The sequence below is a fragment of the Hypanus sabinus genome, chromosome 10 (assembly GCF_030144855.1).
Source record: "Hypanus sabinus isolate sHypSab1 chromosome 10, sHypSab1.hap1, whole genome shotgun sequence".
Taxonomy (NCBI): Eukaryota; Metazoa; Chordata; class Chondrichthyes; order Myliobatiformes; family Dasyatidae; genus Hypanus; species Hypanus sabinus.
Window position 1 is genome coordinate 34,806,970 of NC_082715.1, and position 18,028 is coordinate 34,824,997.

The 18,028-nt window shown below is 42.9% G+C and overlaps 2 protein-coding genes across 2 annotated transcripts in view; one reads left to right on the top strand and one right to left on the bottom strand.

Annotated features, from left to right (window-relative positions):
• blk (BLK proto-oncogene, Src family tyrosine kinase) overlaps window positions 1–1,146 on the bottom strand; it is a 75,863-nt gene extending 74,717 nt beyond the window's left edge. The window contains exon 1 of the mRNA XM_059981644.1: window positions 344–1,146. The gene's annotated coding sequence lies outside the window, so the exon portion shown is untranslated. The remainder of the gene's footprint in view (window positions 1–343) is intronic.
• Window positions 1,147–6,971: 5,825 nt separating this feature from the next.
• mpg (N-methylpurine DNA glycosylase) lies at window positions 6,972–10,942 on the top strand. The gene has a single exon (XM_059981645.1). The coding sequence runs from the start codon at window positions 7,861–7,863 to the stop codon at window positions 8,644–8,646; it is 786 nt and encodes a 261-aa protein (XP_059837628.1). The 5' UTR covers window positions 6,972–7,860; the 3' UTR covers window positions 8,647–10,942.
• Window positions 10,943–18,028: the final 7,086 nt, after the last annotated feature.

An 18,028-nucleotide genomic window follows, 5' to 3' on the forward strand; every position in this document is an offset into this window, starting at 1 on the left:
TAACAGTAATAATAAACGACAGTTGTAAAACACGGCGAGCGATCTGAGAAAGTTCACCTCACTTAAGTACAAAGTTAACTCTATCATGGCGATATCCCGTCCCCGTACTGATGTTAAACGATATTATCATCCTGTCACCCTCGGAAAGATTTGACTTTCTCCTGGTTGGATTCCATTCATCTTCTGAAAGACTGTACCCCTCACTTTAAATATTGGCGATTACAAATAGACAACCTTTATCATACAGATACATCTCACTGATCGTCTTAATCTTTTCCTTTGAAAAGAACTATTTTACTTAACTGAATCTTTATACGAAAGTTCAACTTCATTGTATAGTTACCTGAAATGTAGTCTATTTACATTAAGTCTCAATCGGTAAAAATGGCAACGGCTTCATCTGATTCTGCGGAAGGTAACATGAGGGGACGTCCTTTACAACCCGGCTGAGAGGCGCAAGTTTGTTCTATTTTCCTGGCTGTCTAATCAAGTTGGACATCGAGAATAATCGGAAACCATCGGATCGGAAATGGCCACAACACACCTTGTTTTGTTTTGGTCTAGTTTCCACAGAAAATGATCGGCGGTAATACAGCCCTTCGACCACGCTGGCCCGGCACCAGAGAGGATGCAGGCGAAGAATTGGGGTGCCTCAGCGCTGAGGGGAACTCAGGTCAGTCAGTCACATCAGCCGCATGAAAGGCTTGCATTGCGCGCTGCTTCCTCGACGCAGGGGCTTCGGCTGCGGGTACGCCGAGCCGAGTCCGACCTCCCTCCCTTCAGCTCGCGTCCGCTCTCGTCTGGCACCCCTGTCCACCCTACGCCGTGGGTTGGACGGACTTCTCAGCTGGACTAGCCACGGGTGGAGTCAAGCCTTGGCTCTTCCGTGTCATTTTGTTTATTAGTTATTTCTCCAACAAAAAGGAAGCGTCGCTCTGAGATGCCAGGAGCAAATTTTATGAATCAAGGGGTGTTGCTGCACCGCATGCGAGCTGCTGAGCGGCTAAATGGGAACTGCCTTCTGGACTCACCATGGTCCCACACTGTCGGTAAAATTTAACCCTTTGTAAACCCAGGTGACATTGAAGTCCAGCCGCGGTAGATAAGTAACGTTTACTTAAGTAAATTTACAAGAGCCTCAAGACCCACACCATCAGGCTCTTGAACCAGAGGCCATAACTTCCCTCCACAATCATTCAAGGACTCTTCATCTCACCTTCTCGATATTTATTACATTATTAGTGTTATATTTTTCTCTGGTAAAACTGAGGTCCAAGCATAGCCATGCATACATATTTCTCAATTGCTAGGAACTTTGCAACTATTCTAGTCGAGTTTATTATCGTGACTTTCTGGAGATTTATATAAATATTGCTGTATAGGCTTAATTGGTTAATACTACTGTGCATTAACCTGTCGTAGTTATTGCTATTGGGACAATGTTCATGTTCCATAGTCTTTCAATTTCATCTTTTAATTTCTAATATGCCTGGTGTTTTTTTCACGTTATATGTGTATGTTACGTTTGTTTGGAATGGCTATATCTATTAACTAAGTTGTTGTTCCTTGTTTGGAGTCATAGAAAAGTACAGCACAGAAACAGGCCGTTCTGCCCATCTAGTGTGTGCCGAGCTAAGTAAACTGCCTACTCCCATTGACCTGCACCAGCATCATAGCCTTCCATACCTGTACCATCAACGTACCTACGCAAACTTCTCTTAAGCGTTCAAATGGAGCTCGCATGAACCACTTGCGCTGGCAGTTCATTCCACACTCTCACGACCCTCTGAGTGAAGATGTTTCCCCTATGTTTTCCTTAAAATTTTCGCCTTTCACCCTTAACCCATGACCTCTAGTTGTAGTCCCACCAAACCTCAATGGGAAAAGCCATTTTATAAAAAACATTATCTATACACCTCATAATTTTGTATACCTCTATCTCATCTCCTCTCAATCTTCAGCATTACAAGGAGTAAATTCCTAAACTATTTAATCTTTCCTTATAACTCAGGTCCTCCAGATCTGGCAACATCCTGGTAATTTTTCTCTGTACGTTTTCAACCTTATTTATATCTTTCCTGTAGGAAGGTGACCAAACCTGCACACAATACTCCAAAACAGGCCTCAACAACATCTTATACAACTTCAACATAACATCCCATCTCCTATACTCAATACTTTGATTTATGAAGGCCAATGTGACAAAAGCTTTCTGTATGACCCTCTCTATCTTTGACCCCATTTTTAATGAATTATGGACCTGTATTCCCAAATCCCTTTGATCTGCCACACTGAACAGAAATGTACTAGAAAGCTGGTATCTTGAATTCTTAACAGGAATTCGCAATTTTTATGCAGTCACATGTAACTTCTGTCAGTGATTACGGAACCTGGAAATAGTGAGCAAGGACCATGAACAGAGCCATACTGACTACCCTTAATGAATCCATGTCTCTCCAAATACTTATATATCCAGTCACTTAGATCCCTTCCAATAAGTTTCCCACTACCGATGTCAGGCTCACCAGCCTATAATTTCCTGGGTTATCTTTAGAACTTTTCTTAAACAGTGGAATAACATTAGCTATCCTCTAATCCTCTGCTACCTCTCCTGTCACCAAGGATGATTTAAATATCTCTGCTAGGGCTCTGGCAATTACTGTTCTTGCCTCCCCCAGTGTCTGAGGGAACACCATGTCAGGCCCAAGCAAGCTATCCACACTAATTTGCCTCAAGACGAAGAACAGCTCCTCCTCTGTGATCTGTGTAGGGTTCATAAAGTTGCTGCCTCTTTGCCTCACTTCAATACACTCTGTGTCCTGTAATATGATATGTGGATGGTTATTATGGATTGAAGTAATGTAATTTGTGGGACTCAAAAACTGGATCAGGCTTGTATTTATAGTAAAGTATGGAGTTTGTATTCTAAAGCAAGATTTTGATGAATGATATTTGCCATTTTGATTGTGCCTGTGTCAGTAATCAGATTGAGTTAAAATGGTGCAGGATTCTGTAATATGCTGGATTGTTTCTGGTTTCTTTTGATATTTTCTGCTTTTATTGTCTTCAATCTGTTGGCCTTTTATTGTGTTTTTTTATATTTTTGTATTAACCACCTGGTCCTGTGTTGCCACAAGGAGCCCGTCCGTTTCTGGGAAGAGGAGTCCCAATCTGAGCCAGGAGTTCAACACTTCCTTGTCAACATCTAGTCTGCTCAGATTGTGGGGATGTCTTCCATGAAGGGTCAGGTTCTTCCATTGGTTAACTTTTTCTTCTGCAGTGATAATTTCTTAATTTGGGGGTGGGGGGGGGAGTTGTGGTTTCATTTAGGTTTACTGGCATGTACCACTAAGGATCAGAATTACATATGCTTGCAGGAGGTACTAAATCCTGTCCTCGTTGATGAAAATATATGTTTTTATATGACTGTTATGTAATTATTTCTGCCTGTTTTTCTTTTCCTCTTTCTGTCCCGGGTAGTGCTATTCTAAATGTTTTCTAAAATTTGTCATTTCAGTTCTTATTTTTCTTTGTAAATTTTCCAGGTCAGTTTCAGACCAAGATATTTTGCCAAAAGAATACGTTAATATGGGTACAGGGAAAGTATTTATTGCCTTTGTTATATTTTTACTATTGAGTTCTATTTGGCAGATCTTCTTAAGCCTTGAAACAAATCCCTTTATTGCACTATGTAGTTTATCTGGGATAAATATCCAAGATATTTATGTTTCGCATTCTATCCTGTATACATAGTATACTGCTGCTCTATTTTATATTCCACTAGCTCTGCTGCACCTTCCTTTATGTTTAATGTTTTGCACTTATCTAGTCCAAAGTTCATATTTTCGTCTTTAGAATATAGCTCTACTATTTGAATTTGCTTTAGCGTTACCGATTAATATTAATTATGGGTTTTTTTTATTCTATTTGTATCGTTTGTTGTCTTTTGTTTGACTAATCTGCAGATGCTGGAAATCCGAGCGACACACAAAAAATACTGGAGGAACTCAGCAGGCCAGGCAGCATCAGTGGAAAATAGTAAAGAATCGACGATTCGGGCTGAGATCCTTCATCATTTAATCCTGGTGAAAGGCCTCGGTTCGAAATGCCGGCTGTTCACTCTTTTCCCCCGCACGTTAAATTGCTGGGTGACATCTTCTGACTGTTCCTCCCGCACTTTGTGCGTGTTGTCCTTTGTGTGTCCGTTTTCATTGATTCTATTATGTTCCTTTGTATTTACTGTGCATGCTCGCAAGAAAATGCCTCTCAGGTGACATATGTACTTTGATAATAAATTTAGTTTAAACTTTCTGAAGGCTGCAGGTGAAACTGTGACATTTTTCCATGAAATTGTATCAAATCAAACCTGCCATTTAGCCTACAATAACGAAATGATAATATTACATAGTGGCCCCGAGAGAGGGATCTAGTGTTCGTCTCCAAAAGGACATATATAAGTATAAAAAGTCCAGCAAACACTGAACAAATGAATGGTAAAGAAAAAGCATGGAAAAACACCAAGTAAATACGTCTATTTTAACGAGTAAATATTTCCCGCAGAGCCGATCGACAGTATTCCCAGTCACTCGGATTGTTAGACTGTCTTCAGATTTGATGGGAAGAAATTCTACATTATTCAAAAGGTTTTTTTTGGATCACTGAACTCGCTGCATTATCGGGCTTTTTGGCAGTCTATGTGGCTGCTACTCCAATCATGATGGCGCTACGCGACCTCCACGCCCGAATTCCGCCGGGTGAGCATCAGAAGAATCTCTCACTTGGGCTGTCCAAGTTTCTGTGGAGGCTTTCAACCCAGCTACCCCTCAGCATTTCGTCATCCACACCTGAACCTGGCGTTTCTTGGAATTCACTGCCGTCAAAGACTTGGCAAAATACAGGCAGCGCAAAATAAAAACATTCCAATTTTGCTGTCGCCGTCAAAACGTGCCTGCATTAAATACAGTAAAAGTAAGACATTAAAATCAATCGTTTGCTTCCGAATACTTGGTGTTATTTATAATAGAGCACATTCTTCAATTTTAAGTATGTGAAGATATCGGGGCATCCTCGCTTTCTGATTAACAGCAAACAAAAAGATAGATCCAGTTATAAGCAAACATGCTGTGCAGTTGAGTGTAGCGTACATCTGAGATCTGCAAAAACATTCTGAGAAACCGAATCAGAATGAGGTTTATTATCACTGATATATGGAGTGAAATTGCGTGTTGGCAGCAAAGTGTAAGACATAAAATTATTACTTACAGTAAGTTGCTACATGACTAAAACTTTCAAATAATGTGCGAGGTGGCACTCATGGGCTCGAGGACTATTCAAAAATCTGATGGCAGAGGGGACGAATCTGATCCTAACAGGTAAAGTGTGGGTTTTCGGGCTCCTGTACCTCCTCCCCAATGGCAGTAATGAGAAGAGGGCAAGCACCCGTTCAGCAATGAGGATCGTATTAAGCACGCTTTCTCATGCTGACCGCTGTCATTTATGGCACAATACTGTTACAATGGTAATTTATTGACGATCAGCTACACATTTCATTGTACAGAGTATTCCATACATAAAAGAGTGGCAATTTACGGGACATCGTGATGTCACTCAGCAATTCATTATTTTCAGTGTGGTTACAAAGTAGGATTCTTTCTACAGTTTTCAATAAAAGCAAACTGCTGGAGAAACTCAGCGGGACGGGCAGCATCTGGATAGTCGAGGTTCTCTGCAGACTGTTCCTGGCGCTCTCAGTTGCTCTGGTAAATTGCGCTTCTTTTGCTTCCGATACCAGCATCTGCAGCCTTTTATGGATTCCTTTTTATTTTGTCGTGACTGTGGATTTTAATTCAGATTTAATGGATCGCAGATAGGAACACGTTCTAATCAAACTCCCCGGCTAACTTCGGGCCATAGCCACTACATTGTCCACCGCACGCCGACCCTGCAGTTACGTCATTGAATGTTTACAGGAGTCTGTGATGATAGGTATTTTTATACAGCACTGTATTTTGTTGCAGTGAAGTAATGGCGATTTCTTCCATTCCGTCTCTTCCCTGCTTCCAGCTTGCTACCCACCACCCATTTACATGACAGAAAGAAGTCGTTGCGATGATCCATCTACTCGCGGTGGTGGTGATGCCCATTTAGCGGGCGCCGCGGCCGTCCGCCAATGTAAAGACTTGGAGCTGGTGACTCCAGTGGAACACCGGACTTTCTACAGACAGGCATCCTCCGACGTGATGAACCAGCCAGTGTAGGAGGGTACTGCCAGCTCTGCCTCATGCCTCAGCGCCTCTTTTACATCTCACCACTCCTACGCAAAGGCCCAGTCATGACTGGGTGTTCAGCAGGGCCCTCTCTCCCCGGAATAACAAACCCACTGAAGTAAAGCGTGGCTTTGGGAACAAGGGATTCATTCCATCCATCCAAATTTAACATCCCCATGGAGGGAAAGGGTCAGCCGGTGAATTGAATCAGTCGCCTTGCCAGGGTGGGCAGGTGCTGAGTGACGATATGATGCCAAGCACTGCAGAGCCTTTAACACTGAGGATGGAAAAAACAAAGCCCTGAGCTTAGAGTTCGAGGTTGCTTTGGAAAAAAACTGAACAGAAATTTACTAGGAAGCTGGCATCTTGAATTCTTAACAGGAATTCGCAATTTTTATGCAGGCACGTGTAACTTCTGTCAGTGATTACGGAACCTGGAAATAGTGAGCAAGGACACTTAAATCTGAAAACATACAGAACTTTCCTGTATGTCATGAGCTGTTTTGTCGCGGTTTCCATCGTTGAAGAGCCGGTTGTCCCAAGAGCTGACTTTTCCTAGTGATTTCCTCAGATACTCCTGAGTTGTCTCGGTTCTGCCCAACGTCATTCCCAGATGTGCGGACTACGTCGTGCTTTAACCTTAGACGAGGTATATAGATATTAATTTCTGATTTAGTATTGGCATTGAAAGAGGCGGAGTGAATCTATGTGGTTCACCCATTCGTAATTATTCAATATACTTTATACCATTTAAAAATACCACAGTGAGTAACATCAAATGAACAAAATTGATGCCTTGTTTTTTTTCCCGACCGACTTGAAGCTCTCGGCGTTGGGACGCTCGGGGTAGATTGATGTGAGAGTAGTCAGGATCAGCATTTACTTGAGGTGAATTGGCCAGATGATATAGAAAAACCCGAGAAGCAGCTTTGGATTTGGACTGGCTGAAAAACCTAACTGGTAATGATGAGGATTCAGGGGGCGTAATGTGAGGAATTGAGATCATCTATATTAATGTAATCGCTTGGGTTCGGGAAACCTTCGGAGCGAGTAACTTGATCTTTCTTTTGAATGTACTACCGAAGATCTGTGAGACACTGACTGGAATTTATTGCCGATTCCAAATTCAGAGCCAATCATGCTGCTGGGTCTGGACTCACACCTAATGGCAGATTTCCTCCCCTAGGGGCATCAGTGAACAGGATTCTTTTTACAATCCAGTACTGTAGTCAGGAGATTTTGATTCTTAATAGTTAGTTGCTCTTTAATTTTGAAACCGTGGATTGCTGAATTTAATTTCCATCACGGCCGCGGGGGGATTTGAATTTCTAAAAGAGTCTCTTGACAAAGAAGGGCACACAGACTGTAGGTAAATTAACAGGGTTAAATAGCGAGAACGTTGTAGCTCTTTTAACTTGCTCGGCTGAAGGCAAAACCGCTAAAGTGTGCTGTGGCAGCAGAGTGTTTGAATTGGGACACACCAGCCAAGGTGCTGGGGGTGACCCCGGACGCCCGGAGTGGTCGTCTGTCGGGACTGGCTCCTACTTCCTGTTCCGCGGGTGAGGAGCGGCAGCGGCGGCGGCTTCTGCTTGGAATGGCATCGAGGAGAAGGGGGCTGGTGCACACCGCAAGCCCGGGGCCATCCAGCCTACTGCAGGCGGCTGCTGAAAAGGCAGAGGAGACCCGGGAGGGCGGCGCGGCCTGCACCGAGCAACGTCCCGCTGGCCTGTCGCACCCTGGCAGGCTTCTGTGGGACTTCTTCGACCGGCCCTGCGTGGCTTTGGCCCGGCAGTTCCTGGGGCAGGTGATGGTGCGCAAGCTGGCCGACGGCACCGAGCTGAGGGGCAGGATCGTGGAGACCGAAGCTTACCTGGGCGGGGAGGATGAGGCCTCGCACTCCCGCGGCGGCAGGCGGAGCCTCAGGAATGAGGCGATGTTCATGAGCCCGGGCACGCTGTACGTTTACCAGATCTACGGCGTTTACTTCTGCCTCAACGTGTCGAGCCAGGGCGATGGAGCAGCCGTGCTGGTGCGCTCGCTGGAGCCTCTGCAAGGGCTGGACGCAATGAGGGGGCTCCGCGGCCAGCGGAGGAGGGCAGGGGGCAAACCCCTCAAAGACCACCAGCTGTGTAACGGCCCCTCCAAACTGTGCCAAGCGCTGGACATCACCAAGAGCTTCAACAAGGAGCACTTAGCCACGGACACGGGTCTCTGGATGGAACGAGGTCCCGCAGCCATTGTCGGAGCTGATATAATCTCCACGAGCCGAATTGGTATAGGGTATGCAGGGGAGTGGGTTAGCAAACCTCTCCGGTTTTACATCAAAGGCAACAAGTGTGTCAGCGTTATAGATAGGAAAGCAGAGACGTTGAACGACTGATCGTGCTGGGGTTGTGTCCATAAAATCTCATCCTTTTCGATGCCCTCGTTATACTGTTAGTGGTTCTGTAATGTAATTTTGTGTGTGACATTCCAGGAATTGAAGTGTTCTGATTCCGTCCTTATAATGGCCATATTGAAATAGCGCATAGCTTGACAAAAAAGAAAGGAAACACAATTTTAAATCTCTGAAGTAATGTAAAACGATTATTTACTAAAATACAAGAAAATCAGTATTAAGGTGTAATAGATGTAAGATGGTCTCAGCGTTTTAAAATTGCACAGGTACAGGTAGATAAGTACCTTAAGTACACCATAAACATGTTTGTATAATGTACATTTCAATTAACTGTTCACAATAAATTTTTTATATTTGTTATAGTAGGTTATAAATACCATATAATACAGAAACCAATCAGTCATTGGGTCCGGACCAGCTGTTTATCTAACATTTAACAAAAATCCCACAGCTCTGGTCCTCCACAAAACATAGCGTTCTCCTTGGTTTATAGACACAATTCCATTTGAGATGTGTGCTTTTGCCTAAAGATGAGTGATTGTAATCTATGTCATTATACATATTCCTCCCAATTTTTCTCCTCATTCCCTGTGTGGTAATTTTTAACATTTTAGTTGCTGACTTCTCCAAATGAGAAACATTTCCTCCCTCACTATCAAAATACTTAATCATTTTAAACATTTCTCAGTTTATCAGTTCCAGTATCTCAACTCTCTTCACATAATTAGAACCATCCACATCTAGAGATATCCTATACATATATGCCACGGACAACGTATCCAAAAGAGGTAGAGGAACATAGGGTTCAGAGGCACAGATACATTGTGTTAATGGTGTATTGTAATATGACACATCCTACGACTTGGACCGTAAGACAGAGAAGCAGAATTGGGACATTCGGCTCATTGAGTCTGCTTCACCATTCCTCATGGCTGCTCTATTATTCTTCTCAACCCCATTCTCCTGCTTCTTCCTGTAACATTTACGCCTTGATGAATCAAGAATCTATCATCCTCAGCTTTAAATATACACAATGACTTGTCTCCACAGCCATCTGTGGCAATGAATTCCACAAATTCAGTAACATTTGACCAAACAAATTCATCTTAGTGTTTGTGCTAAATGGAGGTCCCTCTAGTCTGAGGCCATGCCCCTTGATCCTTGACTCACTCACTATAGGAAATATCCTCTCCACTTCCACTTTATTTCTGGCTTTACAATATTCAATAGGTTTCAATAAGATCCCCTCTCAGTCTTCTAAATGCCAGTGTGTACAGGCTCTGAGCCATCAAATGCTCCTCATACATTAACCATTTCATCCCTGGAATAATTCTCTTGAACCTCCTCCTGAACCTATCCAATTCCAGCACACATTTTCTTAAATAAGGGGCCCAAAAGTGCTCATAATATTTAAAGTGTAGTCTGACCAATGCCTTATAAAGCCTCAGTATTACATTGTTGCTCTTATATTCTAGTCTTCTCAAAATGAATGCTAACATTCCATTTGCCTTCCTTAGCACCAACTCAATCTGCAAGTTAATCTTTAGGGAATCCTACACAAGAACTCCCATGTCCCTTTCACCTCTAATTTTTGAATTTTCTCCCTGTTTAGAAAATAGTCTACACCTTTATTGCATGCACCATGACCACGCACTTCACTACACTATATTCCATCTGCCACTTCTTTGCCCATTCTCCCAATCTGTAATGTCCTTCTGCAAACTCTCTGCTTATTCAACACTACCTACCCCTCCACCTATCTTTGTGTCACCCAAAAAGCCATCAATTCTGTCATCCAAATCATTGACATATAACTTGTCCTGACACTGCAGTCCTGACACTGACCCTTGTAAGACACCACCAATTACTAATAGCTAGTATCTTCCCTGTAACATCATGAGCTCTTATCTTGTTAAGCTGCCAAAGGCCTTCTGAAAATCCAAGTAAACAAGATTACTGACTCTCCTTTGTTTATCCTGCCTGTTATTTCCTCAAAGAATTCAACAGACAAGGATTCCCCTAAAGCGGGGGTCGGCAACCCGCGGCTCCAGAGCCACATGTGGCTCTTTTACGTCTGTGCTGCGGCTCCCTGTTGCTTTGGGAAATAATTGGTTGTGGCGACCCTTTTCCTGGCACATCCGAACCGACTCACAAATTAGATAGCCTACGGGGGTTTGCGAGCACAGAGCTTTGGAGCCTCTGCGCCATGGGGGGCAGGTTGAGGGAGGCTTAAAAGTGAGGCTGAAGATTTCGAATAAAGTTTTTTCCTTCGACTGCAGTTACCGACTCCGTGTCGTAATTTTAGCGCTGCGTGTAGCACACCGCTACATGGTCAGTATTTAATTAAAATGTATTTTATGTTAGTTTGTTAGTTTTTGAAATGTAAATCTAAATTTGAAGATTATGGTGATCTTGTACAATCTAAATAAGACGTTGTGGCGACCCATTTCCTGACACATCCGAACCGGCTCACAATTAGCCAGCGTTCAGGCTAAGGGAGATAGCCTACGGGGGTTTGTGAGTACGTGTCTTTTGCAGCATCCGCGCCCATGGGGGGGCGGGTTGAGGGAGGCTTAAAAGCAAGGCTGTTTAGTTCGAATAAAGCTATCTTTGACTGCAGTTTACTGACTGCGTGTAGCACACTGCTACAACGTGTTTTTATCGCTGGCTGTCCAGAGGGAAGGTGCTGAAACGCTTTGTCGCGTGTCTGGAAGAAGTGAAAACTTTCCTGGGCAGCAAAGGGCTCACCTTTCCTGAGCTGGAACAGCCAGAGTGGCTGGAAAAGCTACACTTCATGGTAGACATGACAGCGCACCTGAACACGCTGAACACAGCTCTTCAACGGGGTAAGGACGTACAGCCCTGCACATGTTGGAGGATGTTTTGGCATTCGAGCGCAACTTGACGTTGCTTGCCAGAGATTTACAGAAAAGCACATTGTCTCACTTCCCCAATTTGAGAGAGTTCAAACAAGGTCACGACATGATAAATTCGGAGTATTTACATTCTGCAATCATCGCAATGCAAACATCGTTTGGGAAACGCTTCTGTGAGTTCAGAGAGGAAAAAAACACATTATCCTTCCCGGTCACTCCCCTAAGCATCGATCCATCCCTACTGAATACGACTGCATTGTCAGGTGTGAGTCAACCTGACCAAGTATGATAAATATTTTAATTGCCTATTATTTTACGTATATGAATATGTTTTCATTGTTCAGTGAAATAGTCCTTTTATTTTTCAGGTTGACAGCTGGCTGACGTTATTTTTGCTGCTGGCGGCAAATTTAAGTTTGGCATTTTTCATAAATACAAGGAGGACTCAAATAGACGTTGAGTATTTTACTTAAAAGTAACCTTCAACCCAACGTCTTTTTTTCTGAGTTCAAAATGTTTTTGTTGCATGCAGAAATGTAATTTTGTTTTCTCTGCAGGAGTTCATCAATTTCATAAATGCAACACATTATAGTTTGTTTATACATAGCATAAAGGCAAAACAAAACGTTGTATGCAGTGTTATTTCATTTTAAATGTCAAACGGGTTTTGCGGCTCCCAGTGTTTTCTTTTCTGTGGGAAACGGGTCCAAGTGGCTCTTTCAGTGGTAAAGGTTGCTGACCCCTGCCCTAAAGGAACCCATTCTGATTTTCACTACTTTATCATGTATTTCTGAGTACCCTGAAACATCATATATAATGGACTCAACTTTTAGGCCAGACTAACTGGCCTATAATTTCCTTTCTTTTGGCTCCTTCCTTTCATAACAAGGGGAGTGACATTTACAGTTCTCCAGTCCTCAGGAGCCATTCTGGAATCCAGTGATTCTTGAACGATCATCACTAATGCCTGCACAATTTCTCCTGCTATCTCTTTCAGAGAACCCTGAGGGTTCATCTGGTCCAGGTAACTTACCTACTTTCAAACCTTTCAGCTTCCCAAGAATTTTCTTTGTTACAGCAACTACAATCACTTCTGCCCCCGACACACTCAAATTTCTGGCATACTGCGAGTGTCTTTCACAGTAAAGATTGATACAAAATACATATTGTTCATTCTCCATTTCTTTTCTCCCATTACCACCTCTCCAATGGCCCAATATCCACTCCCATCTCTTACTGTAGATCTGCAAAACAGTTTTTGTATCGTCTTTGATATTATTGGCCAGCTAACCATATTTCATCTTTTCTCTCCTTATGACATTTTTATTTAGTTGCCTTCTGTTGGTTTTTAAAAAGCATCCAGATCCACTAACCTCCCACCAAATTTTGCTCTGTTATATGCCTTCTCATTTCCTTTCATGCTGCCTTTGACTTCCCTTGTCAACTACAGTTAACTCACCCTCTCTTTGGAATACCTCTTCATGTTTGGGATGCATCTATCCTGCATTTTTCGAATCTCCCCAAGAAACTCCAGCCATTGCTGTTCTCCCATCATCCCCACTAGTGTCCCCTTCCAAATCAACTTTGACCAGCTACTCTCTCATGCCTCTATAATTCTCTTTACTACACTGTAATATTGATGCACCTGACTTTATTTTCTCTATCATAAACTGCAGAGTGGTTTTTATCATATTATGATCACTGCTACCTAAGAGTTCGTTAACCTTTATCAAATCTGGTTCGTTACACAAAACCCAAGCCAGAATTACCTTTCCCCTAGTGGGCTCAACCAAATGCTATCTCGTATGCATTCTACAAATCCCCCATGACTTTTGTAATATTGTTTTTTTTACATGCCTTTTCTACTTCCCTTATAATTTGGGTTCCACATCCTAGCAACTGTTCAGAGGCCTGTATATAATTCCCATTTGGTTCCCTTGCAGTTTCTTAACTCAACCCAGAAGTATTCTATATCTTCCAATTCTATGTCACTTCTTTCTACAAATTTGATTTCATGTTTTGTTTTTAACCAGCAGAGCCACCCTTCCTCCTTTGCCTACCTGCCTGTCTTTTCAATACAATGTTTATCCTTGGCTCCCAATTATGATCTTCTTTCAGCCACAACTCAGTAATGCCCACAACGTCATCCCTGCAATTCTACAATTGTGCTACAAGATCATCTACCTTATTCTGTATACTGCGTGCATTCATATATACCACCTACAGTCGAGTATTCATCACCTTTTTCGATTTTGCCCTCATGTTACAATTCAACTCATCCCGCTGACTGCAATTGTGCCTGCCCTTCCTCACAGTCTCAATGCACATTACATTATCTTGTATAGTTTCTGCCCCATCCTCAGCTTTATCACTCTGGTTCTCATCCCCATGCCAAGTTAGTTTAAACCCTGCAAACAGTGCGAGGAAATTGCCCACGAGGATATTGGTCTCCCTTGGGTTCAGGTGCAACTCGTTCCTTTTGTATTTGTCATAACTCACCCAGAAGAGGTCTCAATGATCTAGAAATCTGAAACCCTGCTCCCTGCACCAATTCCTCAGCCACGCACTCACATGCCAAATCACCCCATTCTTACCCTCACTGGCAGCAATCCAGTGATTACTACCCTAGTGGACTGCTTTTCAGCTTTCTACCTAAATCCCTATACTCTCTCTTCGGGACCATCCCCTTTTCCTACCTATGTCTTTTGAACCAATATGTACCACAACTTCTGGCTGCTCTCCATTCCTCTTTAGAATGTCCCTAGAGACTCAGTTGCTGCAGTTTCCTTCTGATAGGTTGTCTCCCCCTAAAAGTATCAAATCAGATCAAGTTTAATTATCATTCAAACTATACATATAGTTGAACGAGACAGTGTTCCTCTGGAGCCAAGGTGCAAAACATTCAAAATAGCAAGCAAACATTAAAAAAAACAAGTAACATAATTAAAAATATTGAGCAAAGAAGTATGTTCACTTGAAAAATAACATATATGGTCCAAGACCTAAGCGACAATGCCCAGCAGTCAATGGTGCAGTCTCCCAGTAGTGCAAAGACGCATGGAGTTCAGCCTGTTATTCCACTTCTGGAACATAAGAGGATACTTCCAATGAGAGAGGCCAGGCCCCAGCCAAACTCACAACACTAGTGCTTTTGTGTCATTCACCTGGTCTGTAACTGCAAGCAAGCCCAAGGCTTGAAGCGTGGTCTTCACTACATCTGAGGCTACTAGCTCCCACGTCACTCCAACAGATGAAGGTATAACGTGCCTTAGGCAACTTACATCCAGAGTCTTGGCATTGCAAGTGCAATATCTGAGACAATCTCCCAGTATCCAAAGCAATATACCTATTGAGCAGACACAAAAGTACTCTGCATTTGCTGCCTATTCCGTTCCCCAATCCTGAATTATCATACTTGCCTCCTGCAAATTATTGGCGACTATCTACCTGTATCACCTCATTCTCCTGTAGGGCCCAAAGGTCAATGACCTGCAGCTCTCGTTAACACAAGAGGTTCTGCATTTGTCAGAAATCTTGCCAACACGTGTAAAATGATGGAGGAACTCAGCAAGTCAGGGAGCATCTGTGGGCCAAGAAGAGAAGGTATGACAGAATAACCAGGGTGGAGAATAGAAAAGAGGGAAGGGGGAGAGATTTCCAGAAGTTGGAGATATCGAAATTAACAGGCTGGAGGAGCAATATCTTGTATTCTGTCTGGGTAACTCCAATTTGTTGGAATGAACATCGATTTTTTCAACTTATGGTCATCTCTCCTCTCCCTCCCCTCTCTTTCTAATTTCCATTCTGATTCTCCTCTCACCCCTTTTCCTCTTCTCTGGTGTCCATTACCTCCACACGGTTCCCCTCCTCGTTACCTTTCTTCCATGGTCCACTGTCTCCTATCAGGTTCCTTTTTCTTCAGGCCTTTATCTTTCTACCTATCTTCTCCCAGTATCTTACAACATTTCATTCCCCATCTTCCACCCAGCTACCTTTCCCCTCACCTACTCCCATCTATTACCTGCCAGCTTGTATTCCTTCCCCTCACCACCCCCCCAAACTTTGATCTTTTAGTTCTGATGAAGGATCTCAGTCTAAAACGCCAACTGTCTATTCCTCTCCGCAGAAGCTGCCTGACTTGCTGAGTCCTTCAGCATTTTGTGTGTGTTGCAAAAATTAATTTATTGAGAACATAACTGATGTAGCACTGCCTATCAATCCTTCTCCCAATTCAATGAATGTAGGCAGCACTAACTAACTCTAATTTGTTTCTGATTAGTGACCAAATTTCTACTCAGGGTGCTATATTTAATCTTCATCATTCTAAACTACCTACAACATTTCAAACAATTTATCAACCCTTATTATATCCTCTTCACATGATTATTTATCATCTCTCTAAAATGGTGACTAATTTGACAAATGCTAATGCCAAACATGTATTCTAATCTTTCTTTTGAGAGCTTTTGCTGTAACTGCTCTGTTTAGTTTTTCTATTCATCTGCCATTTTCTGGAAATGGAGCACAATTACTCTGTAAGCTTACACTTAATTGTATTGATCTGGGAAGACCTCGAATTTTCTGCTGTGGATCTCAGCAGTCCCACCGAAGGGTTTCGGCTCGAAATGTCAACTGTACTTTTTTCCATGGATGCTACCTGGCCTGATGAGTTGCTCCAGCATTTTGTGTGTGTTGCTCGGATTTCCAGCATCTGCAGATTTTCTCTTGTTAGTCATTTAATCTGCTCTGGCAGTCCCTCAGGGTGTGAATGAAGGGCACTGAGCCAAGAAAATCACAGGCTGCAAAGGAATTTGACCTAATATCCATGCTCATATTCAGTGGCAAAGTAGACCAGTGTTAAATATCAAGGCTGCTGCCAAGAAATTAGCCATTCACCTGCAATATTGCATGTATTCAGCTCCAAGTAAAATGGACTTTAATGAAATGAAACCTCTTTCGTTAAAGAATGACCACAAAGCCATAAAACATAGGAGCAGAATTAGGCCATTCAGCTCATCAAGTCTGCTCCACCATACTGTCATGGCTGAATCCTAGGATAATAAATCAACCATGAGAGATTGGCAGATTGGAACTGATGAGCCAAATAGCCTGATTATGAAACTTAGTCGGCCAGGCAGCATCTATGGAAACAAGTATAGTCAATGTTTCAATACACTCTTAGTTCCTCCAGCATTTTGTCTGTGTTTTATAGTCTTTATTATCCCTCTCAACCCCATATTCCTGCCTTCTCCCCAGAACATTTGACAGCCATGCTGATCAAAAACCTGTCATCCTCCATTTTAAATATATCCAACGGCTTGCATTCCATGGCCATCTGTGGCGATGAATTCCACAGATTCACCATCCTCTGACAAAAGAATTTCTCCTTCCTCTCTTTTCTATAGGGGCTCCCTTGTATTCTGAGGCTGTGGCCTCTGCTCCTAAATTTCCGCCCACTCTCAGAAGTGTCCTCACCACACCCATTCAATAGGTTTCTGCGAGATCCCCTCATTCTCCTAAAGCCCAGCGAGTACAGGCCCAGAGCCACCAAATGATCCACATACATTAACCTTTTCGTTGCGGGATCAGTCTCATGAACCTCCTCTGGACCCTCTCCAATGGGGTATTCCCGTGTGTAAGACCAAATAGTGACACATTGGAGCTCTTTGGGGAATATAGTTATTTTATAACATTTCAGGATTTCATTTTGCTCTCTCACTCACAGGACAGATGATACTTCTGCTTCTATAAACGAAGCACAGCTAAGTTGCATTATTTGCAAATATATTAGTGCCAAAAAATGGATGTTGTTTGTGCTCCCAGCTTCTTGACTCAGGCAAAAAGAATCAACAACTTCCCTGAGCACAGGCTGGGATCTTCTTACTGCAGCTTACTCAACTCACCCGACATCTCTTGTGAATCAGAACTTGATGATATGGGTCATGGAATTCTGCTTTACTGAGTTGCTCTCGAAGCAATAGTCAATTTGTGGGACTCTGGAGCAGGAACATTGCCCTCCCTAAATACATGCAGAGATCCTGACAATATTTATTCTACTCAAGTGCTCAAGGACAAAAAAAATGTCATCTGTTAGGGAAAGGAGAGGATGAAGGAGAGCAAACATAGAAAATCTACAGCACAATACAGGCCCCTCAGCCCACAAAGCTGTGCCGAACATGTCCTTACCTGAGAAATTACCTCGGGTTACCCATAGCCCTCTATTTTTCTAGGCTCCGTGTACCTATCCAGGAGTCTCTTAAGAAACCCTATTATTTCTGCCTCCATCATCGTGTCAGGCAGCCCATTCCACTCTCACCACTCACCACTTGTACCTCTTCCAAGCTGCTTAAACCTGTGCCCTCTCGTGCCAGCCATTTCAGCCCTGGGGAAAAGCCCCTGACTATCCACAAATATTCAATGCCTCTCTTCATATATAAGAGAAAATAATAAATCGAGTAAACCATTCGGTCCCACCCACCTGCCTAATC